The 25,022-nt window shown below is 45.2% G+C and overlaps 1 protein-coding gene across 3 annotated transcripts in view; it reads left to right on the top strand.

Annotated features, from left to right (window-relative positions):
- Positions 1–23,385, top strand: part of LOC132323320 (alpha-2-macroglobulin-like) — a 35,082-nt gene extending 11,697 nt beyond the window's left edge. Inside the window, exons 11-36 of one of the 3 annotated variants that reach the window (XM_059838381.1) lie at positions 317–478; positions 743–970; positions 2,333–2,396; positions 3,624–3,766; positions 4,110–4,259; positions 4,471–4,641; positions 5,367–5,457; positions 6,843–6,969; positions 7,250–7,478; positions 8,539–8,665; positions 9,265–9,386; positions 11,747–11,798; positions 12,435–12,518; positions 12,626–12,802; positions 13,677–13,761; positions 13,940–14,096; positions 14,362–14,436; positions 16,569–16,734; positions 17,545–17,768; positions 18,128–18,346; positions 18,693–18,820; positions 19,170–19,260; positions 19,831–19,905; positions 20,111–20,213; positions 20,791–20,832; positions 22,275–23,385. In XM_059838381.1, coding sequence (XP_059694364.1) covers positions 317–478; positions 743–970; positions 2,333–2,396; positions 3,624–3,766; positions 4,110–4,259; positions 4,471–4,641; positions 5,367–5,457; positions 6,843–6,969; positions 7,250–7,478; positions 8,539–8,665; positions 9,265–9,386; positions 11,747–11,798; positions 12,435–12,518; positions 12,626–12,802; positions 13,677–13,761; positions 13,940–14,096; positions 14,362–14,436; positions 16,569–16,734; positions 17,545–17,768; positions 18,128–18,346; positions 18,693–18,820; positions 19,170–19,260; positions 19,831–19,905; positions 20,111–20,213; positions 20,791–20,832; positions 22,275–22,300 — 3,318 coding nt within the window. In that variant the 3' untranslated portion in view covers positions 22,301–23,385. Of the gene's footprint in view, positions 1–316; positions 479–742; positions 971–2,332; positions 2,397–3,623; positions 3,767–4,109; positions 4,260–4,470; positions 4,642–5,366; positions 5,467–6,842; positions 6,970–7,249; positions 7,479–8,538; positions 8,666–9,264; positions 9,387–11,746; positions 11,799–12,434; positions 12,519–12,625; positions 12,803–13,676; positions 13,762–13,939; positions 14,097–14,361; positions 14,437–16,568; positions 16,735–17,544; positions 17,769–18,127; positions 18,347–18,692; positions 18,821–19,169; positions 19,261–19,830; positions 19,906–20,110; positions 20,214–20,790; positions 20,833–22,274 lie in introns of all 3 variants that reach the window. The other 2 variants (XM_059838380.1, XM_059838379.1) reach the window with 2 other exon arrangements.
- The last annotated feature ends 1,637 nt before the right edge of the window (positions 23,386–25,022 follow it).

Here is a 25,022-nt window from a genome sequence, read left to right as displayed (position 1 = left end):
ACATGGTTCAAGAGGCAGGTGATACATGGTAGAGGTCCCAAATGAAGCTGGCCAGGGGAGTTAAAACTACTGAGGAACTAAGGATCCTAATAGATAATTTCCATGGGCTGACTGGGTTGTTTTGCTGAGAATTTTCTCAGTTGTTCCCTCAGACAACTCAGGGAGTGCCTCACACATTTCCACATTCTTTTCCTTTGTTCTTCTCTATCAAGAAATATCCTGCCTGGCAAGGAGGAAAAGAGGGAAGAGGATGTATTACTTGTCAATCGCTTTTTGTTGCTAGTCTAAAACCTGAAGTTTGTTACTGCTTTGTTAGGTGAAGCTGGTCGATGGCACTGATGCTCCACTTGCCAATGAAACCATCACGATTACTGTGGGTGGAAACAAATACAAAGGGAATTACACTACAGATGAGCAGGGACAATCCTGGTTTTCTATAGACACTACCAGCTTCACAGAACTCTCCCTGGAAATCCAGGTGAGTGGCAGAGACAGGGGTAGACCTCTGTCTTTCTCTTCAACAGAGGAAATGTCTGTCCATGGATTATCAGTCTTTTCTGACAATTGAAAAGTAAGGCAAGTTTCTTGGTGGGTCACCTCACTTCTCTGTCTTCTCTGCATGTTATCCACAATCTCCTAAGCATAAAAAAATACAGAACATATCCAGAGTTTTTCTGTGGACTTTTGTGTGACTTTATACCTGATTTTGTTTGGCTATGAACCTTTTATTCTTCCTTCTCAGGCAGATCATAGACCTGAACTGAACTGTTATGACAGTGACTGGATGACACCGTCCTACAAGCGTACCACGCACAGAGTAACTCGCTCCTACTCCCTCAGTAAGAGCTTCCTCAAAATTGAGCCAAAGCCTGAGACACTAAGTTGTGGCTCCTCAGCAGAGGTCCAGGTGCACTATATCTTCACACCAGAGGCCATAGGGGAGCAGAAGAAAATTGTCATTTATTATTTGGTAAGACATGTTTGGGGTTACTTTGATCTACAGCCACAGAAATACTGTGTGACCTCTAGCTATGTTCCATATTGAGCAACCAGAGCACTGCTAGATGGCCAGTAATGATGGAGAGCATTTGGAATGGAAACCATGGCCTGCAACAGTGCAATCAATTAAATACACTTTGCTAATCTTTCTCTTTTCTCTGGCTTCTGTGTGCAGAATTTTGGGAGACCACAGTAATTGGAACAGACTGTAACATGCTGCCATTAAGAACGATGAATTTGTTCATTTTGGGTGTCAGAGAAGAGAGACTAATTGAACTGTGACCAAACAATGACATGTCAGTCTCTCTTGGGAGAACAGGAAGTTTCAAATGAATATCCAAATGTCTATCTCCCTAAATTTGTTTTTCTCGTTATCCCATTTAATGACACTAGCAGAGAAGACAAGAGTAGCTTTGGAGAACAATTAAAATATCAGTAAAACAGACACTTCATTTCTGGTGGACTGCACAGAACATCAGGGGACTTAGGCTGATATTCAAAAAAGAAAATAGAAACCTATGCTATGGATGTCTATGTGCTTATTTTCAAGACTTCTAACAATTAATGGAAAGACAAGATACCTGTTTATCCCAGTTAACTGGGAGAATTGATTTTAAGTATATGCATACAGTGGGGAAACAAACAGTGAGAGAATTTCCGTTTTCACAGATGTGGATCCCACATCTTGAAATTAAAATACGGTGTTATGGAATAAATATTCCATGTCAAAAGTAACTGAAAAAAAAGCATTTTTGACTGTGCAAAAGGAATCTTTTTTCTAGAAATGAGGGAATTACAGGAAGCATTTAGGCTATTGCTTACTACCTGACTTCAGGTACCCAGTTCAAGCTCCTATTCTTTGCAGCCTGTGGTCTTCTGCAGCCTGTGGTTCCAACTTTGTGCAGTTATAAAACTAATCCTGGTGAAATTTTTCTTCATAGTGTTTCATGATGCAACTGAGAGAGGAATGAGGAGACTTTTTGATCTCCTGTCTGTTCCAAACTGTTAGAAATGTGCAGATGACTCACAGAGTTATGTGTGGTTTGAGGCAAAATGCATTTGAACCTGATCTATATATGTAATATGTAATATGGATATATACATATCTATATATGTATATGTAATATGTAATATGTAAAGCAAAGATATGTATGATCAATGTGGTCCTCCTAGGAGCAAATATTTCTGTCTCCAAAGACCCAGTAAATTCCAGCCTGGCACTTGTTTAGTACCTTCTTGGTGTTGCTCACACTCTTACAATTAACCCAGTGAACATTCCTTCTCCTTTCAACCCTGAAAACAACAATTACAGGAAGATTTCTCTGTTACACAGGTGATGGCCAAGGGACAAATCGTATTAGCTGACACCCATGATCTGACTGTGAATCCTGGAGATGGTGAGCAGATCTATGCCTTTTTAGCATTTCTGATGGTAATTTGGGGCAGGGGGGATGTAGATAAATTACTTCAATTCAAACACTGAATTTAACATTTCATTCAAACTTTGCATGTAATGTTTGAATTTTCAAAATTAAGCCTTTTTATATGCCGTGGCTTTGGTTAGTTTTGTTTTCTCTGAGTTCCAACAGGTGCTATTTTTTTAATGAGAAAATGTTAGAAAATTCAAGCAAAAATAAGTATTATGTCTTGGCCGTTTCATAAAACCAGCACTTTCTGATGGCCACTCCACCCTATTCTGACTGGGGATGCTTACCAGTGTTGTGAGACTCACGTGTACAACAAGTAGGAAGGGTGTGCCTCCATTTCTTTGTCTCTCTCACTTCCCCTAATTTTTGGGTTTTTTAATCATTCCTGCCTTGTAAGCATGCAAACACACGCATACCTATATTCTAATCAACACATTTAAATTTATTCACATAAATATCCAAGTATTACACATTTCAGTACCAGAGACAGGCTGTGATGCAACTTTAAATGTCTTTTGAAAATGAGAAGAGAGAGACATTTTGTAAGTCTGTGAGAAGGAGTTGCCCTGCAGTGGATATAAACAGATTATGGATTATGGCAGTAAAAGATCTTGTGTGCTGTACAAAGTTCTGTAACCTCACTAGAAGCAGCGACTGAACCCCCACCTGGGCTGGTACCAAAGGATATTCTGTCACCTTGTCTAGATTGTGACATAAAGCTCAGGCCCTGATAGAGTTTTCCAGCACAGAGGGGCATTTTCCACCCTTTTTGGAGCAATGGTTTGGTGTTCAGATAAGCGCTTACTTAGCAGTAACCTTCCAAAATTATTCTTTCAGCCACTCTGCAGCCTTGACTGCTATCACCTTTTTGTAACACTCATGTTACTTTTTTTTGCCTCAACTATTTTTTTGTAGATCTTGGAGCCTGAGGGGAAAAAAATTATGTCACAATTAACTGGGGAGATTCCAGAAGGCAGGGAGATGCCCTCCAAACTCATGTATTTTGTAAATTCACAATAGGTCTTTGAATGCAGGTGTCTTCAGCACCAGCCACAAATTTTAGTCATGTGTCTGTTTGCCAGCCCCTGATAACTAAAAATATTCATCAGGAGTGAACCTGGCTTTTTTATCTGGGGAAGGCAAATGCGTATACTGGAACCTCTTGCATACTGAACAGCCTCTTGCTCTCTCTGTTAGCTTCTGGGACGTTTCGGTTGAGCTTCCCTGTCGAGGCAGCAACTGCTCCCGTGGCACAGATGCTTGTGTACACCACTTCACCCAGTGGGGAAGTCATCGCCAGTTCACAGGATTTCCAGGTTGAAATGTGCCTCCCCAATAAAGTGAGTACAAGCCGTGGTTTATGCAACCTGTGTTTGTCTTATGGACAGCAGCTCGGTTTAGATTTCCAGAATGAAAGCAGAATTCACAATGGGTTCATGAAATGTTCTGACCAGATGTTGACTGAGGATTGGTGACCAGACTAAGCTACAAAGCTATGAAAATAAAAAGCGTGGAGCGAGACAGAAGCAAAAAGAGAATCACTCATCTTTATTAATTACGCTGATCAAAGATGAATATCCATTAGACACTAGCTGACCTCAGTTCACACAGCTAGAAGTGTCAGAATAATAATGTAACAGTGTCTGGAAAAATGGTTACTTGAACATCCTTTTGGATTTGCAGGTGAGATTGAGTTTTGCACCCAAGGAAGGTCTTCCTGCTTCCAACACACATCTGCAATTCCACACCTCTCCAAGATCCCTGTGTGCCCTCCGTGCAGTGGACAAGAGCGTTCTCCTTATGAAACCTGAAAATGAGCTTTCTCCTAGCTCTGTGAGTCTTGGCTACTTTTGGTAATGAGCAAGTACAAGAACCAAGCAAGCCCTCACTAACAGCACTATAGACATGGGGCAATGTGCTTTTACAGTTGCATTCCTTACACTTGCTTTTTAGAAGCTGGCATTTACCAGTGGAGTGTTAGGTTCTGTCTGTCCCTGTAAGAGGGGACCTGCTGCATTGTTCCCTGTTATTCGCATTTCCCCAGGTGTATAATCTTCTCCCACTAAAGGAAAGCCAGGGTTATAGCTTCAGGGAATACTACTTGGAAGAAGACAACGTCAATCCATGTGTATCACTCGACAATCTGTCATTAAATGGATTTCTCTACGTACCCATTTCTTCTGACGGCGAAGGGGATGCCTACGAAATTCTCAAAGTAAGCACCAGCCTTTCATTTTTCTCTTTTGTTCCCTTTTGAATTCAGTCTCCTCTCTTCTTCTCACCTGCCCTGTAGGGCTTTTTAATAAAAAGATAAGCTCATTTGCTGTAAACTTGCTCATGTTTGTATGCAAGAAAATAACCAGGCCCAGTTCCCACATCTACGTAGCCCATAAACAGTAACTGAGTGCTTCTTTAAACCATTAAAACTTTGAAAGGTCTCCTCATAGTACAGACAGCTGCAAATGGGCTTGGATAAGGAAACAGTCCTGAGAAATTACATCTAGTGCCATAGTATTAGAAACTCCTCATTCACTCATGTTTTCTTTCTCTGGTTTAAATAGGTCTTTGTTAAAGTATCAGTTGATTTGATAACCCATAAATCCACGCATATGCACCCAAAGTGTCCCGCACAAAGTTTTTTGAGTACCCTCCCTCCAGTGCATTTCACACATGCCATTTTCATGCAGGCAGGTGTCCCCAAGGTAGGCCTGTGGCCTTACCTTTCCATCTGATCATACCAGGATTTAGCCTTAGTATGAGAATAACACAATAGAGACTCCACATCTGTGTCAAACAAGCCTATCTGGAATTTACATACAAGCTCTCTTATTCTGATCAATACCAGACTTAGGTACATCCATTCCTGACATACTAAATAAAGTTTATTTTCAAACCAATTTTTTTGCATATTTTTTGTTCTTCTTTCTCTTTGTTTACTAGGAATTGGGCTTAAAAGTCTTCACTAGCAGCAAGATCCATAAGCCTGAACTCTGCGAGCATTACCCAGAACACATGATGGAAAGGAGTTACAGTGGTTCTAGTACCTTCTTGGTTTTACCCCTCACACAACTTCCTAAAATTTACCACCCTGCCTATTTCCTTCCCTCTCTGAATCTTTGAATATTAGTTACACAGGCAGATCTGATTGCATTCAGATATGCTGACCTAACTCAGATCCCTCCCTTCTAGACCCAGTCCTGAAATACAGAACTGATTCACCTCTGCCTGCATCTCCCAGGCAGACAGATGTGCCTGGCTGGAGCTGTGTGTGCTTGGTCACCCGTGCCACCCCTACAGCAGCAGAGGGCTTGTAGGCACTAAAGGAGTCTTTCAGCACAAAGTAATGGGGTTTTTTTCTTATCAGATCTGAGTCCTGCTATGAAAACCTAAAAAAAGGAGCATCTGCTTCTAGGCAGCAACGTTCTTAGAATAGCTAGAGGAGCAACTAGGGAAAAAGTGGGCCAGGACAAATGAGAAAATGGTACAATCCCGTGGTTCAATATTTTACCACTGATGGCTGAGAAATTTGGTTCTGTTCCCTGTTTCCCCATTTACATGTCTAGAAGGGGCTACGTAGGTCATGTCATTTCTCTGCAGGTTGAGTGACTGTGAAGATAGAGAGAATGATGTTGGGGTTTTTTGCTTGTTTTCTTAAACAGATCTGAGATTAGAAAAACTATATAAAAGACTCACCTATATCGCTTCCAATTCCTGACTTTTATGGTGCAGTACCCCAGCTCCAATTAAACAATTGTAGCTTTTGGTCCAGTGACAGCTTCTAGCCTCCTACTCATAAGGATCAGATCTTTGGTTTGGAAATGGAGGATTTGTCATCAGAGTATGGCTCAAGACAGCTGTCTGCTTTGAGATGTAAAGTCTTTTAAGCTTGCTGGAAATGCCTTTTGTAAGGCACAACAGTATGCAACACTGTGAGATAGCCAGAGATGTTAAGACCCATTTTCATTTTTAAAAACGTCCTAGATGGAGGGCTAAGTGTGGCTTCTGTTTCTGGTCATGTATAAATGCAATCAGTTCTTCAAACAGATTATTAAACTGCGTGCCATAGTAATATTTGTGGACAGTAAGCTTCGGATTTGATTCTGTATTGCTATAGAAATATGCCCTCATATCATCATGCATGGTTCTTTTGGCACTGAGGGGTTTGCTGGCAGTGGGGGAAGAATGTTCAACTCCATCCAATCTCTGTAAGAAGAGTAGCAACATTAAGAAAAATTAAATACTGAGATGGCAATAGAGAAATTGATGTTTCCAGTGGCCAAGATATCAAAGCTGTTCTTTCAATTTTAAAATTTGACCTAAGAATAGCACCTACCTGGAGGGAAAGTAGTTGTCCTGGTTTAGAAAGGAGTTTGACACATCTTTTCCTTTCTTCCTGTCCTTGAATAAATTTGCTAGTCTCTGCAATGAATCTGCATGGAGAAATGAGTTATGACATGGTAGAAGATATGGTTGATGGCAATCCTATGGAGACTGTCCGGAAGTACTTCCCTGAGACATGGATCTGGGACATAGTTTCAGTGAAGTAAGTGCTCAAGAGAATGCAGAGTGTGGTCACTAGGCCAAAACCTTGGACTAGGTTAAAGCCTCAGTGGATGTATCAGTATTTCAGTGAGAGAAGAATTTCTAGTAGACAAAGGGATTTTTAAGGACATTAAGTATAGGATGCTTTAGAGGAACATGCAAAAGCCAGTGCCTGTAACCCAGCTGGGCAGGGGTTTGCTGTCAGCAGATGTTGCTCAGCAGGAGAATAGATGAACACCGGAATACAACTGAAATCTTGTTCTCTGTCTGTGCTTTACCAGCTCTGAGGGAAAAGCTGATCTAGAAGTGACCATCCCTGACACCATCACTGAGTGGAAAGCCAATGCATTCTGCACTTCAGCAGACACGGGCTTTGGCCTGTCCCCGACAGTGTCCCTCAGAGCCTTCCAGCCCTTCTTTGTGGAGCTCACCATGCCCTACTCTGTGGTGCGTGGGGAGTCCTTCATGCTGAAAGCCACCGTTTTCAACTACCTGCCTGCCTGCATCAGGGTAAGGGATGCTCCTCACAGCTTTGCTCAGCCTAACAGCCACAGGGAGACTGCAGTGGGCCCTTTTTAACTGGGTATTCCAAGCCAGATGACTGATCTGCAAAGGTAATTTGATGTAGGTGTACATATGTACAAACCCTTGTTGTATTCAATGAAGAGGGAATGTGTTTTCCTGTCAAAGTTTTGAAAGCTGCATTTGATTCAGAGCCTGAAGCGCTGCTACTGAGAGCCTCAGCCTTGTCATCACAAATTTATGTCACTGTTCTACAGAAATTGAGAACCTGGGTTCTTCACAGATCACAGAATCATTGCATGCCCAAATGGAAATTCCAGGTTCACCAGGGTGGATATTTATGTTCAGCCTTTAGTCTCATCTCACGAAACTTCACAGAAGATTTGCTGGAGTATGCAGACTTCCTGTAATTTGTTGCATCTGTCCCTAAAACACTGAGGAGAGCTATATAGCTTCACCATTCTTACCTGCATTTTGTTCTAATACAAAAAGACAAGAGAAAATTTGGGAAGGGATTAGTACATAATCTCAATTGCCTTTGCTTAGTTTTTTATAAATACAGATTTTTATTCTAAAAGGAATGAAGCTGAAACAAGGAGGGGCACTTATCCAGTCATTCAATGCACTCTCACTTATGTCCCTGTATTTCCTATTTTGTTTGCAATTTTCAGGCTCTTTATTTCACTTTTCCTTTTTCCCTTGTTCTACTTTTCTTTGTTCCCTTACTAGCTTTCCCACTGCTGGTGTTTTATCTCTTCACCTAATTAATCATGAAGGAGATCTTTATTAATTCATGTCACGACTGGTCTGTGCTATTCATTTCCCCAGAACTGATTTCCTTTCCAAAGATGCTGTTCTCTACACTTACCTCCCTGATCTCCTACAACTGTGTAAATTTCAGTCATTTCCTCCTTTACCAGGCAGCTCTTGCTCTGCATTACCCATAATAGGTAGCTCCACTACCCATTTCCATGTACTGCATTGTCTGCAACAGCTCCAGCTTCTCTGCAAGTCCAAACCTCATGACTCCTCTCTGTACACCTGGCAGGTCAGCGTGTCTCTGGCTGAATCTACTGATTTCCTGGCTGTGCCAGTGGGGAAACAGGAGGAATCCTATTGCATCTGTGTGAATGAAAGAAAAACTGTTGCTTGGGCAGTAACACCAAGATCTCTAGGTAAGAGACCAGATGACAAGAAGATACTGGGATCAGGTAGCAGTGTGCGGCACCAGATCTCTGGTGTGAGGAGCTAGATGACTCCAAACCTCTTTGGAAGGATCTTCTCTGTGTCAGAAATCCAGCCTTGATGCTGAGACACTACACTGGGTGTAGTTTCCATGTCCTAAACAAATGATGTGTTACAGGCCACGGCTTTCCCAACATTTTAATAGAAATCACAAATTCCCTTAAGGCATGCAAAGAACTCAGACAGTCCAGCTGTGGAGCTAAGAATGTCCTGTCTTAATGTATTTGGGTCTGAAATTTTTTAATCAAAGCTTGCTTTCTCTGAAGCCTCCAGAAAGAGACCATTTGATTTTTGAGACCTTCCCCATCACTACTCTCCATGCTGATGGACTAACACCTGCTCGGGTGGCCATCACAGAGGAGGTGATCTGGAAGGCTGCATCTGGATCAAGATGAGAAACTCTATCTCAGATTTAGTTCTCCTCTTGGTAAAGCTTCTCTGTAATGCATCACAGAGCTGCCAGCACAAACACAAACCCATATTTCCCTGGCTCTGCCTGGCAGGGCTGACTGACCCCTGTTTCCTCCAGGGCAGGTGGAGCTCTCAGTGACCACTGAGGCCATACAGAACCAGCAGCCCTGCGGGAACGACATCGTGGAGACCCCTGAGAAAGGGCGGAGGGACACGGTCATCAGACAGCTGCTGGTGGAGGTACGTGGGCTGCTCCTTCTGGTGGCACAGAAAAGCAGCAATAGCAGCAGCCAGAGCTGCTGTGTGATAAAGTTTTCTGGTCTAGCCATGAGAGCAGGAATAATGGCTTGTGGGGCTCTTATTCTGCAAGCTGTTGCAAAAGAAGCACTGATAAATCTAACACAGGCCAGTAGAGGCCATAACTCATGGTGCTGCCATCTCAGTCAAAGCAGGGCTTACATTCCATGGAGGGACAGGAATAATAAGGCAGGCAATAATGACAGGTTTTTCCGAGACACATCATATCAGAGAAAAATGAGAAATCCTTGTGTTTGCCTGTAATAAATCACAGGGAAAGGCTGTGAATAGAACACTAGCCAGAAAGCTTATGCTTCTCCTCCAGCCCATGGCCAGTGCTCTGGAATATGGAACAGTCACTGCAATCTACAAATATTTCTAAACAAAACTACCGTCACTGTTTTGAATTATTTTTATTACACCTCTAAGAATGTTCAAAAAAATATAACTAACCTTTTGTTTTCACATTCTTTTGTACACTTCTTAAGCAGTGTTTTGCAATGATAAAAAAATAGGTTTTCAGACGGTAAGTTGCCAGTCATAAAATTAATCCTCAGTATAAGATTCCCAGTGATGCTATTAGCAAAAAAAAGAACCAGGTTGTTATGTAGGGAAATTTATATCATAATAAGTCCTCCTTACATTGCAGACATTCCAGTTTTCAGTAAGGCAGAGCTAGGATTCATGTAGCTTCAGGAAATGTTTTGCTAATCTGAATGAAATGATGGAACAACAGTCCTGTCTGCATGGAACAACAGTCCTATCTGCATGTTCTTCTTTTTTTTGGGTTTTTTTGGGTTTTTTTTACAAATTGATTTGAAAGTATAATACATGGACGACTGTTTAACATTTCAGAAAATTTTCCTATTTTCACATACTCCTTCAGGAAAAAGAATGTTTGTTTAGTTCTTGGAAGATACAGGAAGATAGAGCACTGTAAAGTCTCTTCTCACAGATGGCAGGGGAATGTAAATTACTGAACAAGCATTAGAGTTACTTCTGTCAGGGTGTCTGAGAGATTGCTCATCCTATCCTGTTATTGTAATGTGGCAATTAATCTACAGCAAGCCCTGACAGCATGGAATCAGAGATTAGCATCCAAGGCTGAACAATTAATTAGCAGGGATGGATACAGTGCAACATGCTTGGGGTGAGCTGCATTGTCCTGAGCATGTGGATGGCAGTATTCCCTGCAGCAGGCAGTGCAGCCCAGGGAGAGAGAGAAGTGAGGGTGCCAGAGGCCCCAGGGCATCTTCCTGCCCCTCGAGAAACCAAGTCTCATTGAGAGCTCTTTGGGAAAAAGGATTTTTTTCACCCAGGATTTTCTCATCTAGAAAGGAAAATCTTTCAAACAATTACAGTTTGTACATTTTCATTTCCTGTTGGAAATCAAACAAAACAATGGATTTCTCATTGGGTTGCATATCAGAATGACATACTGAGACAAACAAGAAGGTGCCTTTTCCAGCAAAAGCATTTAGTTCTGTCACAGTTTATCCAAAAAACTTTTTCTTTTTTTCTTTTGTTTTTTCCTGCTATTTTAGTACTTTTCTGTCTTTTCATACTGAAGAGTGAGAGACAATGTATTCTGATTGTGAGAAAGTGAAGACAATAACACCATTGTTCACATGCCAGGGAAAAAAAAAATCAGCTGGCAAAAGCTGGAAACCAGTAGTGAAACAATGAGAACTCTCCTATTTAGAGGTTAAAAAACTGGTGCAGGGATCTCACTAAAATAAATTCTGACAAAACCAGATTTCCAGTAAACATTTGATTCCTGAGTTCTCTGCAAAATATTTTCACCCATCTCAACAGAAAAGAGGGATTCTTTTCTGACTTCAAAGACTAGACTAGGACTTATAAACCATCTGACTGTGGCAAACATTTGAATTTTGGTTGTTGTAGCATGTCACATGTAGGTGCATTGGGGTGCTCTATCTGCCACCAGTCAAAAAGTTCTTGCATACATATTCTTCCAGTGTGCCAGGCACTCGGCCGTCACCAGAGCCTGGAGAGCTCTGCTAGGTTGGGCCACAGTGATAACATCACCTTCATGTTATCTCCATCACAACCTGTGAAGCTGCAGGGCCCCTCTCAGTAGTAAGAAAAAAAAGAATTTCATACTTGTGATTAGCCAGTATGTTACAGTTCTCAATCATCCTCAGCTTAGCACATGGTGGAGAAAAATTTCTAGGCAATTTTCAAAAAGTGCCTTTTACGTTCCCTTTTGATATTTTTTCCTTTTCTTTGTTGCTGTTGTTTCTCATTTTTTGCTTTTTTTTCCCCTTTCCCTTTTCCCCAAGCCGGAAGGGACTGAAGTGGAAACCACGTACAACTCTGTGCTCTGTGCATCTGGTAAGAGCCGTCTGTTTTCCAAAACTTTCTTTGCTGTGGTAGAAACTAAGGACAAAGGTGAAATAAAAGGTTTGTGAGTGCTCCACTCTGAGAAGAAATGTGTAGGGATCTGATAAAATTGAACAAAGTAGATGTACATTCAACTGTTAGTGAAAACATTCTTCCTGTGGAAGAAGAGCTGAGGATGTCACAATGTCTACAATTAGAGAGGGGGAAGTACATCTTTTAGGAAATGAGGCTGGCCAGGTCAGTGCAAGGACAGAGTATTTGGGATTTGATACGGTTATCTCTAATGCCTTTCATTTAACAGAGGTAAAATCAAAAACCAGACTCTGCGGTGAGCCAGGTCTGCCCACCAAAACAGAAAAAGGCCAAAAAAATAGGCTGGAAAAGGTGATTTGTCAGTCAAAACTGGTTGATGGTGCCATGTAAAGTCCATGACAACCTGTGTGTGAGGGTGTTGCAGGCCCAATACAAAATTTGCAGGATGGGAAACTTCATCAAGAGAATTACAGATGAATGGATTTGTTGAAGTCAGGAAACCCCTCTTCAGGTGTCCCACCCACGGACAGCTGCTACCCATGCATTGTAGATACATCTGGAATTGTAACCAAATTAATCTGCTTTTTATCCCAGAAGAGTCAGTGTCGCAGACAGTCTCCTTGGCTCTCCCAGAGACTGTGGTGGATGGCTCACCCAGAGCATATTTCTCAGTGCTAGGTAAGTGAAACCTCCTCAAAGTGTCACATGCTATTTTGAAACACTGCCACTTCAGGCTGTGCTCAGTCTAATGGCCAATGCACACTGTGAATTGTCCCATTGCCCAGGTGACATCATGGGCACTGCCATGCAGAACCTGCACCAGCTCCTCCAGATGCCCTTTGGCTGTGGAGAGCAGAACATGGTCCTGTTTGCCCCCAACATCTACGTCCTGGACTATCTGAACAAGACAGGGCAGCTGAGTGAGGAGATCAAATCCAAGGCCACTGGATACTTAGTGAGCGGTGAGCTTTTGCCTTTGTTCATCCCTTCCCTTGGCTACTGGATAAGGAGACTGTTGGCCACTGGCCTGGACAATCTGCTGGAGGCTGTCTCTAGAAAGGAGCAGGGTACTGGCAGCTTAGGGGTATACAATACAGTATCTATAAGAAGGAATCCTATGCTGAGTTGGAGGTACAGGGTGAGAGACAGCAGCATCCAAACAGGAACACAGAAAAAGCCCAGGGCTGGCAATAACTCAGGATTTCCCTCCATAAGAAAGGGTTATATGAGCTACATAAATCAGACTATAACCATTAATCATGGCAGCTGCTTATGTAGATCTTGAATTCTCCTTAGGACTGAAGTGTGAAAGTATTGCTCACCTTTGACCAGGTTAGAATTTTACCACATTAGCTAGGGCATGATGACAGACACAACATCAGTACACATGCACACGGTGGGCAACTGCCAACTAGCAAGGGGTGGTTGTGACTCAGTAATTTTCACAGGAAAATTGCATTTCCTCCAAAGAAAATTACCCTGTCTTCTGCATTCCTATCCTGTGTAGGACTCACATTTTTAATCAGTTCTCCTTTGGGAATCATTCTCCCATTTCTCTTAAGTTTGGGATGAATTTGCCTCTCCTCCTGAAGTCCTGGGCAGAGAGCAGCAGAGACCACAGATAGCCAGTTTCCAGGTGTTTTTGGAGAGAGGAAGAGCATGAGAATATTCAGAGCTGGGGGTTTCCCTGAACTTCCTTTGTAATACTGAGCAGCACAGGTCACATTTGTGCCATAGCCAAGGGAGACAGTGTGTCCCATGTCTGCTGCATTTCCCTTGCACACCTCCTTGAAAAGCACTGCAGCAACTGAAATACATTTTCACTCTTCATTTCAGGGTATCAAAGGCAACTGAAGTACAAACACCGGGATGGTTCTTATAGCACTTTTGGGCCACGTTATGGGCAAGTTGGAAATACCTGGTAAGACTTCAGTACCTCTGGCTTTTCATTTTTCATGCCCTCTTATTCCTCAGTGTTCTCTTGTGCTTGGCCATTGGGGTGTTTGGAATGGAAGTGGAGATGAAGTTAAATGGGCCCTACAACCTCTGATGGATACAGGGCCTGCTCAGAATGTCTTGGCTCCCTCTATCACTTTCAGGCTCACAGCCTTTGTCCTCAAGTCCTTTGCCCAGGCCCGGCCTCACATCTTCATAGAGGAGAAGCACATCCAGGATGCTTTGATCTGGCTTACTCAAAAGCAGAAGGAGAATGGCTGTTTCCAGAGTTCTGGGACGCTCCTGAACAATGCCATGAAGGTAACAAGTCTGCCTGGTTGGCTCCACATGGCCTTTGTCAGGCTGGAACTTGACCATAAGTCACTCTGGCATCAACAGAGTTATTTCAGCACTCAGCGTGTGGGAGGGAGCAAGGAAGCAGGAAAAAGTCAGCACCATCTTCTGAAGGACTGAGCATGAAAAAGAAGCCAGGGAGAATTTGTCCCTGCAGGATGTAGATATGGAGCACAGGGAGAAGCCAGTGGCACTCTGTGGGATCAACAAGTACTTTTGTGTTTCCCTGCAGGGTGGAGTGAATGACGAGGTCACACTGGCAGCCTACATCACTATTGCACTGCTGGAGATTCCTCTGCCTGTAACCGTACGTGTCTGCACCCCAGCCTGAGCCACAGATGGTACTAACCTGCCCTACTAGCATCCCCATGCCCAGGTTATCAGGTCCCTTTTCCTTTGGAAAGAAGAAATCCTATCTGAATAGTCTTTCCATTCAAGTCTAGACTGAAGGAACATCTTCCTCCGTTTTATTCCCTCTCCCATTATATATACACATTTCATTTAACATTTTTCTGAGTTTCTTCTGTGGATGATAACGGATTTGCTCCATACAGCTTGGACTGAAAGTGAGTTAAATAATATTTAGTTCTCTGAAGTGAGCCAAATAGGTTTTCTACACCTACAGAAATCCTTGTTTCTTAGAATAGTACAACCCTGTTGAACCACTCTCAGGCCTATTGGGCAGATACAAAACCACAGATCTGTAAAAAGGGGTGGCACACTCAGGCATTCATTGTCATTTTCTCTACTTCTTCTAGATCATTTTTTGGGAAATCCCCATCCTTAATGCTTGAAGGATAAGGTATACCTATAGGGAATACCTTCATGGCACTCTGTGGAAAGCCTAAGGCCTATTTAAGAGCAGTGTGGATTGGGTCATTCTGATCCCCTCACTTTGAGACAAGGTGGGGGTGCAAGTAAAACTGGGGTAGGAATCACAGCAGAAGGACTGCTGGGCCAGTGTGGTTGCCAGGCTCTTGCAATCCCTCTGCTCCAAATGTAGTAGGGAGTGTTCTGTGACCAAAGTTTTTTCCTGTGTAGCAAGGACAAGCAGAAGGAATTATTTTGTCAGTAAGGTGACATGGATGGCACTAACTTCAGCAGAAGAGCATTCTTTCTTTGTCAGGTGATGTGTTTAGAAGCCAAGCTCTCAGGCAGAGCCATGTTGGATAATGAGGATGTTTTGCAGCTCCCTGTCTGAGTACAAAACTGCCACTGAATGTGAAGGAAGAGGTTTATCACAATCTGAGTGGGCTGTGGGGGCATTTCAAGTTAAGCTGCATGAGCTAAGGTTAGCACAGTCTTCAAGTGATTAAGGCTCATACAGAGTATTTCTATAAGTAAAATAAGCCATGTTAAAACCTGATAAAAACCTTAATAGCACTGTCCTTAGCATGTGTGTCTACTGTCACATCCTGTCATTAGACTGCACTCCTCCCCAACATTTGCCTTACAAACAGTGGTAGGCATAGACACAACCAATTTTGGTTTTATTCTTTGTTTTCTTAAAACCAGCTGAACTGCTTCTCCAAAGGAGATCACAAAGGATTTCATCTTGCAGTACACACACAGTGAAATTCAAAGCACAAAGCAACAGCAAACAATGTCTTTTCCTTCTAGACCCTTTATTAAGCTGTGAATGTGCTGTTAGCTTTCAGGTCATGGCATGCTCTCCCTGCAGAGCTACTTTTTCAATTTTATAGCAGCTTTTCCATCACAAATGAGGAGTAGCCGTGTCTTGCTGAAGGTTTGTGGTGTAACAGTGTCTGTAAGACATAACAGCTTGTAAAGTAGCTACATTTTACTTTGCTGTAGTGATTGCACTCTTAAACCAATATATGCATTGCTAATGTGAGCATCGCAAAAAACCTTCCAGAAAATACAAAAAAAAAACCACACTTTTTTTTTTCTCATGTGGAGGTAGAGTTTACAAGCAAACTAGAATCTACATTACTTCCAGAAAGTGAATTTTTTTGAAAATGCCCTGGCAAAAGGGGAAACAAACTAGAAGAAAGGATAGAGCAGAGGGTGAAAGCACAGAACAGTCTCAGGGTGATAGCTGGAGGAGGAAAGCAAGTATTCATCAAACCAAAAGCAAGGAATTATTTCAGAGAACTCCTCTTACCCCAGAACACAATCAGACCTGTAATTCTTTGCAAGGAAGGATTGGAACACTGTTTCACAGTCTTTAAATAAAACTGGGAAAAACCATTACAACGAGACATGTAAAAGAAAAGTAGATTCAAGAAAAGGAACAGCCTTTGGCTGCCCATTTGTTCTAGGAATTATTAGGCCTGGAGGGAAGGGATACACAATGGTAAAATCTTTGTCAGGCCAGAGAGTGGGATGCTAAGGGTCCACAGGTAGCATCCCTATTCCTGTTGTTCCAAGATGGAGGTCAGCATGATCACCTCTAGGTCATTCTCTCTCTCCTTCCAGCACTCAGTGGTGCGGAATGCTCTGTTCTGCCTGGAAACAGCAGCAAATCAGAAAGAAAACCACGTGTACACCAAGGCACTGCTGGCATATGCCTTTGCCCTGGCAGGGAACAGGGACAAGCGGAAGGCTTTGCTTGACTCGCTTGAAAAGGAAGCTGTGAGAGAGGGTGAGTGTTCCTGGTGGGATGTGGCTTTCACCAGCCTTACACCTTCCCTTGGTAAATTGGCTTTTGCTGCTGGGGCAGTGGCTGCAGGCACTGGCCTCTGTGGGTGGGGAAAGGTGGAGGGAGAGGAAAGACTTGTGCAAAGGGATTCCTTTTTTGAAAAGTCCCTCTCAGGGCCCAGTCCTTCTTCTCTACTCTGAGGGAGCTCACCAGGAAGCACCAGGCACCATTCCCTTGGTGCTGAGCCCTTGGGGGCTCTGCTCCCTTCTCTCCTCAGCCCCATCCTCTCACCATGCCAGGCACTGCTTAGCAAAGCCTTAGCAATGCCCAGGGACATTCCTGCCTTCCTTCCTTCCTTCCTTCCAGAGCATGGGCTCATGTTAGAGCACAGGTGAGCTTGCAGAGCACAAGGCATGTCAGTCAGATGGGTGTGCTGAGAGAGCAAATGAGCACACAGGGCATTTTGGAGGCCACAGCACAAGTTCTGAGTAGTCAGGGGAAATCCTGTAGTCCTTCAGAATTTTTATGTTTAAGTCAGGCTGGACAATGGATTTAACCAAGCTGTGGACTGTAGCCCATAAATGTGAAAGTGGAGTCTAGGACAAAGTGGTGTCTAGGCCGGAGGCTCAGCAGTCTCATACTCAGTGTAAACCTGCAAAATGTGTTAACCTGACCCTTCCCCCTTCACCCTGCATGACAGACACATCCCGGAGGCTCCATCCTCCTGGCTGGATCAGGCAGCAGGTCAGGAAGTCCCTTGCAGTATTTACTAGTAACAGCTGCTGGTTGTCTCTCTCCCTGGCTCCTGTGAAGATGGCTCTGTTCACTGGCAGCGGCCTGGGAAGGAGCTCGAGGCTGATCTCCCGTTCCACCGCCACCGAGCTCCCTCTGCGGAAGTGGAGATGACGGCCTACGTGCTCCTGGCTCAGCTCACCTCGCAGCCAGCCCCTGCCCAGGAGGAGCTGGCTTTGGCTTCCCTTATTGCAAAGTGGATCAGCAGCCAGCAGAACCCCAATGGAGGCTTCTCCTCCACCCAGGTGAGCTGCTTCCCTCCAGCCACCTCACACATCCAGGTCAGGAGATGGGACATGTCAGAGAGCCAGGTGGGAGCACAGGAAGTTCTGTCAGGAAGGTGGGAACTGTAGCCCTGCAATGGATCCATGCAGTACCTGCCAAGTTCCTGAGAGGCTACAGACAAAGATGTCAGGTAGTGCTCCTGGGAAGGGAAATATGGTGAAACTGCTCTTTCCTTTTGTCTTTTCTTCTTAGCACTGGAGAAAGTGAGGATGGAGGGGAGGGTGCCAGCTGGCAGAAAGGGCAGGCTGTAGGAGGACAGGCTACAGGAGGAGAGGCTCGTTGCATCCCCTGCTGGCACGCTGGGACTCGTCTCTTTCAGGACACAGTGGTGGCTCTCCAAGCCTTGTCCCTGTATGGAGCTGCCACCTATGCCAAGAGCGGGGCAGCTTCCACAGTGGCCCTGCGATCTGGAGGGGACTTCCAGCAAGATTTCCAAGTGGATCCCAGCAACCGGCTGCTGCTGCAGCGCGTGCCCCTTCCCCAGGTGCCAGGGGAGTACAGCGTGGAGGTGTCTGGTGAAGGATGCGTCTACCTGCAGGTGAGGCTGATGGGGACAGCTGGCATCGGGGAGGGGAGCCCCTGGCCAGGCCGGAGGGGACAGAATCATAGGATCATCCAGGCTGGAAAACACCCTGACATCATCAAGTCCTTCCACTGAGGCAGAGGAGAGTAAAGAACAGGAGAGAGGGAAGAGGTGGAAGGCTCTGGGCAGAGGACAGAAAGAGCAGAGGAATGTGGAAGAGAGTGGGAGAGAAGGAGGGCAGCGTCTGCAGTGTGGAGGAGCTGTGAGAAGTGGGGAGGCTGGGTGTGACAGGGTCCCCTGTCTCCCCCGTTGAGCACACACACTCACACACGCTCACACAGAGCTGCTGGCTGTCCCCTAGACCAGCCTGAGGTACAACGTGCAGCCCACGCAGGACGAGGCGCCCTTCATGCTCCATGTGCACACAGTCCCAGAGGCCTGTGGGGACTCCACGGCTCACAAGGTCTTTGACATTGCCATAAATGTCAGGTGAGTCTGCGTTTTGCTCTGAGCTTTCCTCTGGAGCCCTGGGAGCTGGGGGAGGTCTGGTTGTCCCCAGGGTGAGGCAGTCTGAGAGTGCAGCACATTCCTGGGAAGGTGGGCAGGAGGTGGCTGTTCTGCGAGGAGAGGCTCTGGAGGAAGGACTTGTCCTGCTGTGTGGGCAGCCCAGGGCTGGGCTAGTGGGAGGCTGCGTAGATGACTGGGAGAAGCTGGCACAGCTGGAGAAGAAGGTGCTGGACTGCCAGGACTTAGTGGGGTGCCAAGTGCTATGGAAAAGCTGGAAGTGTGCCCAGCTCTGAGTTGATGTGCATTGGATCTTTGTTGCTTGGTTCCTCAGTTACACAGGGGAGCGCAATGTCTCCAACATGGTGATTGTTGATGTGAAGATGCTGTCAGGATTTGTCCCCTTGAAGTCCTCACTGGGGAAGGTATGGTGCTGTGTGAAGCATTTCTTTGAGTATATCTGTTTCTAATATGGGGCATCAATTATTTATTAAAGTAGCATTTAATTATTTTCCTGGTATCTTCTCCACTCTTGGACCTGTCCATCTTTTCCTCCAGGTCTTCCACCCCTCAGCTCTGGAGTAGGGGTGAATAAGGGATACCAGCAGCAGCATTCCCTTCCCGCTCCTCAAGTTCTTGCGGTAGCTTGTAGTTATCTGTCCTGTATAGCCCCAAATCCAAAGATTGAAGGAGACAATCAGGTCTAATACCAGGGACTCAGGGGCCTTGGGAGATATGTGACAGCCATGACAATGCTGCTCCCTCATTCCATTTTTGTGTCAAGAAGGTGAAAGAGCCTGAGATATTGGAGCTGGGGGAAGTCTTAGTATGTGGGGCTTCATAGAAGAGTGTTTTAAAAGTCCCCTGGGAAGTACAGATGCTGTGCTTTACTTCTTAGTACCTCCATGGTGAGATTTTAGTGGTGGGGAGAAATTGAAGAAGATTGACTAACTTCCCTACAGAATATCAACCTCATCCACATCTCCTTTTCCCAGCTCTCAAACCCACGGTTTCACCAGATCCAGCGAACAGAAGTGAACACAAACCATGTTTTGCTGTACATCGAGCAGGTGAGGACCGACCCAGGGCTGCCATGGGGCACTCACTGAGCTCTGCAGCACAATGGCAGCAGCACAACATGGAGATGGAGAGCTCTGCTAATATATCCCCAGAGCACAGGTGGCCAGGGAGAGCCAGCCTGGGGTCAGTGCAGAGGCACGGGGGAGCCCCTGCAGTGCAGAGCCCCCCTGAGCCTCTACTGCTTCCCTTCCCCAGCTGGGCAGGGAGACCCTCAGCTTCTCCTTCACGGTGGAGCGGGACATCCCCGTGCGGGGCCTGAAGCCAGCCCAGGTGAAGGTCTACGACTACTATGAGACAGGTGAGTGCCAGCAGTGCCCATGGCAGCGAGGCTGGGCAGGGGACACATGGAGGGGCACGGGAGCTGTGGGGACCCACAGCTGCCCCAGCCTGGCACTGCCAGCCCAGCCCTGCCCTGTGCTCTGGGAGTGCCGAGGGACTGGGCTAGAGCCATCCATGCTGGGGGTCCTGTGTTCATTTCTGGCCCTGCAGCGTGGCCCTGCCTGTGCTTCCAGGCAGACCTGCTGCTCCTTGTGCCTCTGCTGTCCTGCTGCTGTGCCAGGGTGGCAGTGACAGAGCTCTTTGTGCCCACCTCAGCCCAGTGTGCTGGGAGGAGGTGTCTGAGCAGCCCTTGGCTACACTGGCAAGGACACCTGCTGGAGCTGCCTGTGCGGGTGGCTCTGCCTTGCTGCCACTGCCCCCAGACAGGGCTGGGACTGGGGCAGCCCCCACCCCAGCTGGCATCTTTGGGGGACACTGGGGATGCTGGCACCAGCCTGCTCTGCGGGGCTGGGAAAAGCATCTCTGTGGCACCCATCCCCCTGCCAGCAGTGCCAGGGGTCATGACAGCTCACTCTCCCTTCCCTTCTCTTTTCCAGATGAGTTTGCCACACAGGAATACAGTGCTCCCTGCACCACAGGTAGGGTACTGCTTCCTTTATTGCTCTCTACATCTTCCTCATTATCATTTTGGTCTTCCAGCCAGCACTTGTCTCTCCCTTTTTGAATTTGGATGACATTAGCCCAACTTACAGGCACAGATCTTGTGTGTAAAACAGAGAGCATGGGAGTTACAGAGCCAGCAAGTTTGCCTTTGGCTGCCACTGTCTGGAGGAACAGCTTTTTCCTGCTAGGGTTCCTGCTGCCCCAGGGCCTCTCAGGAGACAGCTGTGCCTCATAACCCTGGGTGGGCAGCCCTCAGCATTGACTTGGAGTTTGAGCTGTCAGGACTGTCATCTTTGGGGGATTCTCTGCAATGCAAGGCCGTGTGTTTTTGGCTTGGGAGCACAGGTAATTTAGGAGCTTCTGTAAAAAGCTCTGACCAAAGTTATTTCTCCTCTTCTATCTGGAGTCTTCCAATATGAAGACTGGCATGTCTTGCTTTGCATCAATTGCCCAGTTTCAGGAGTTTGGAATATGGAGAGCAGAAAGCAGAGCTCCTGGGAAATGGTTTTTCACAGGATCTGACTGTGACACCTGAGAACAGACTTGGAAAAAGTGATTTGGACTTGGAGAAGGCAAAAGCTTTGCCTTCTGCTGGTGTTAAATGGTGGCATTTATCTCCTTTAGTGTTTCTAACTGAAAAAGTAGAAGAGAGTCTGAACTCTCACACTTCTGTTCCATAATGCTTGTTGATCTGAGCAGTGTCCATAGGTACAGCTGTTTTCTGCTGATTCTGAACCTACAGCTTCCCTTCATGGAAAAATGTGCATAAGTCCAAACACTGAGTGGGTAGTAAAACATTTCCAAAGGGTGTTTTGGTGTGGTCTGGTTGCCCAGTGTGAGATTCATGGTGAGACCTTAAGTTTTAGGCTACTTTTCCCCAGTTCTGTTAAGAGGCAGAGATTTTATCTTTCTTGGAAAAGGTGATGGAAAATAGCTACTTAAGAGGCTTGTCCACTAGTCTAGATGTACAGAGGTGGCCTGCACTGACTAGAAGGCAGATCCCAGCTGCCAAGCTTCCTTCCCTGCCCTGTATAGCAGAGCAACAGAGTGCAGTAGATTTCTTCCACTCTTTGCAGAGAAATAAACAGAACTTGTCTCACTGGTACACCAACCAGCTTTTCCTGTTTGCACTGTGCACATCTCAGTTGTGACAAATCCCACTCTGCTTATCTCTCCCAGTGGGTCAGGGAGAATTTCAGCCCTCTCTCAACCTCACACTGCCTTGAAGGAGACACAAGTAGTGAGTGCTGTGGGTAACCCTCCACCGTGGTAAAAGAGCAACTCTCTCTCCTGTACTGTGCTTCACACACAACCTGGCTTCCACACCCACATCTTGCTCCCTCCGTCTCTCAACCTTAGACAGCAGGTGGACATATCTCTGACTCCTGTTCCCTCCCATCTTCTTTCATCCTTGCAGAGGAAGCACACCAGGGAAATGACTGAAGAACACTCCCAGATGCTGGAACCTGCCTGCCTCACCACTACCACCGCAGCATGACATTAATAATGCCTGCATGGAATGGAAAGTGAACTATACAAATAAATTAACTGTACTCACCAATGATTTTTGAGCAATTTGTTCCTCAATCTGATTTCTCCTGCTCATCTTTCAGCCACAGCTTTAATCTCCCTAGCTTCTTAGATTAAAGAGTAACCCATCTAACAATGCCTGTGTGCAGGGAAATAAGGCTAACAAGTGAGGGGGGAAAAAAGAGGGCAGAATGATCTAAGTGGGGGTCAGCCTTTCTAATGTATCTGTCTCTGTGTTATATTCTCTGAACTTATCATCTGAGATGCAGGCTAATCAATGGAGAAGGATAGGTAGTTCTTGGGAACAACTTCTCTCCCCTGGCTTACAAGCCACATCCTCCACTGAACTGGTCTCTGCAGAGGGCTATCCATGTCTCCCACCATTAGGAGCCTGGAAGATCAACTAAGGTTACGTGAAATTCAGCCTCTGTGATCTTCCCTGTAGACACCCCTCCTTGGTGAATGGCTTCTTGTTTGTAGAAGAGTGGGAGGAGACAGAGTCTGTCCTCTTCAATGATTAGAGAGTGCCAGGGGCCAGGAGGGATGTGTGCTTGCATTATGCCTTTGGCTGCTGGCTTACAATGGCTTGTTCTCCAGTTGAAGCTTGAGCCTTCTCGTGGAAGTTTCCATTATCTCATGTCTGCTGCTTCTGGGACATTCCCATGGAAAAGCTAATGGCACTTGCCACTAACCCACCTGCCTATGTCTAGTTTAAATGGTACATTCATTTAAATCACATAGCTGCTTTGATGTCCATAGGCCTCTTAGACACCCCCAGGAATGATCCCCCTTTCTTAGTTTTGTCTCATGAATTTGTGGTTTTAACTTTTAAACGCAAAAAAAATCTTATGTGCCCATTTATTCTCATGAAATGCTTACTGTTAGGTATCCAAAGTATGCACAGTTGGCTGTTTCATCCAATTTTTGGCTTAGTGTATCTGCACAAACAGTGTCATTGAGAACAAATAAAATTCTTAATCTATTTTGCTAGATATTAATATTGTGTCACTTTGTCTTCTGTTATGTTTGGGGTTTACACACTCAAGGCCTTTTGATGCTTCATATTCAGAGGAGACTGTAGAATGAACCAGCTGCAGTAACAGCTGAGCAAAATTTATAATACAGTTACATTGCATTTTGTTTTGAATTAGAAATAATAAAGCCATCTATTTTTTTTCTACCACCAGGCAATTGCTTTTCCAGAGAAAGGAGGGTCTGTATTTGTGAAATAATTTACAAGAGGGACTCCTATAGGTGTATTTGCTTAAGCCTACATTGGCAGGGTGAAATGCATCTCTGCATGTAGAAACATGTAAGTAAAACACACACGGTGCTATATGACCTCTTGAACTGAGGCTGACTACCTCTGCATCCATGTGAGACATCTAGACCAGAGAAAATATAACCATTTGGAAAATGTCATGAAAAATGTTTAGCCCAAATTATGAGATATGAAGCCAGGCCCTCCCCATTGAAATCTGCTGAAGCATTGTAAGCCTAGTTGTGAAGGAGAAAAAAAACAGTATTAAAATTACTCAGTCCATAGGAGATCTATGGACCTCCACTGAGGGTAAGATGATGAAGTTCTTATGAAAAGTGCAAGGGGTTTTTGCTCATAAAGTGGTTCTTCACTGAATTTTTGCCTAAGATTATCTTGAGTGCCATCATGTGTCACATAAAGGAGAACCAGGTGATCAGACCCAGCTAGCAGAGGTTTAGGAAAGGCAGGTCCTGCTTGACCAGTCTGATCTCCTTCAATACAAGAAGGAGAAGACAAGGTGACCCACTCAATGGATAAGGGAAAGGCAATAGACATAGGTTACCTGGACTTCAGTAAAGCCTTTGGCACAATTTCCCACAACATTCTTCTGGAGAATCTGGCTGCTCAAGGCTTGGACAGGTGCACTGTTTGCTGGGTAAAAAGCTGTCTGGATAGCCAGGCCCAGGGAGAGGTGGTGAATGGAGTTACAGAATCCAGCTGGTCACCAGTGGGGTCCCCAGGGCTCACTGTTGGGGCCACTCCTGCTTAATTATCAATGACCTGAGGGGGTCAAGGGCACCCTCAGTAAGTCTGAAGGAAACACGAAGCTGGGTGCGTGTGTGGATCTGCTGGAGGGCAGGAGAACTCTGCAGAAGGATCTGGACAGGCTGGATCCATGGGTCAAGGCAAGTGGTGTGAGGCCAAGTGCTTGGGTCACAACAACCCCATGGCAACACAGTTTAGCAGTGGACTGAGCAATGTTGGGCTAATGGTAGGACTTGACCTTAAAGCCCTCTCCGACCTAAAAAATTTTATGAGTGACACTCTGAAGCTCCCAGTCCCTCTCTGGTTTCACTTTAGCTGTTTAGAAACAAGCAGACCCTGAGAGAATGGGAAAGCCCATAGGTCTTCACTTCTATCTGGGCTGCTGCAAAAGATCAGATTGGACAGGTTCAGTGTCCTGGCACCTCACAGCAGTGATTTCACAGTGCAGTCAAAGGCAATATGTGATCAGAGGTTTATGTCCAAGGATCACCTAGCAGAAAACACCCTCTGTAAAGGCAGAGTGACAAACTTCCAGTGCATAATGGGTGAGATATGATGTCCTCTCTCCTAAAACAACTTGCAGTTATGGAGAAAAATCTCCCAACTACT

This window comes from Haemorhous mexicanus, chromosome 2 (assembly GCF_027477595.1).
Source record: "Haemorhous mexicanus isolate bHaeMex1 chromosome 2, bHaeMex1.pri, whole genome shotgun sequence".
Taxonomy (NCBI): Eukaryota; Metazoa; Chordata; class Aves; order Passeriformes; family Fringillidae; genus Haemorhous; species Haemorhous mexicanus.
Note: the sequence above shows the minus strand (reverse complement) of the source record. Positions and strands in the feature narration are given on the sequence as shown.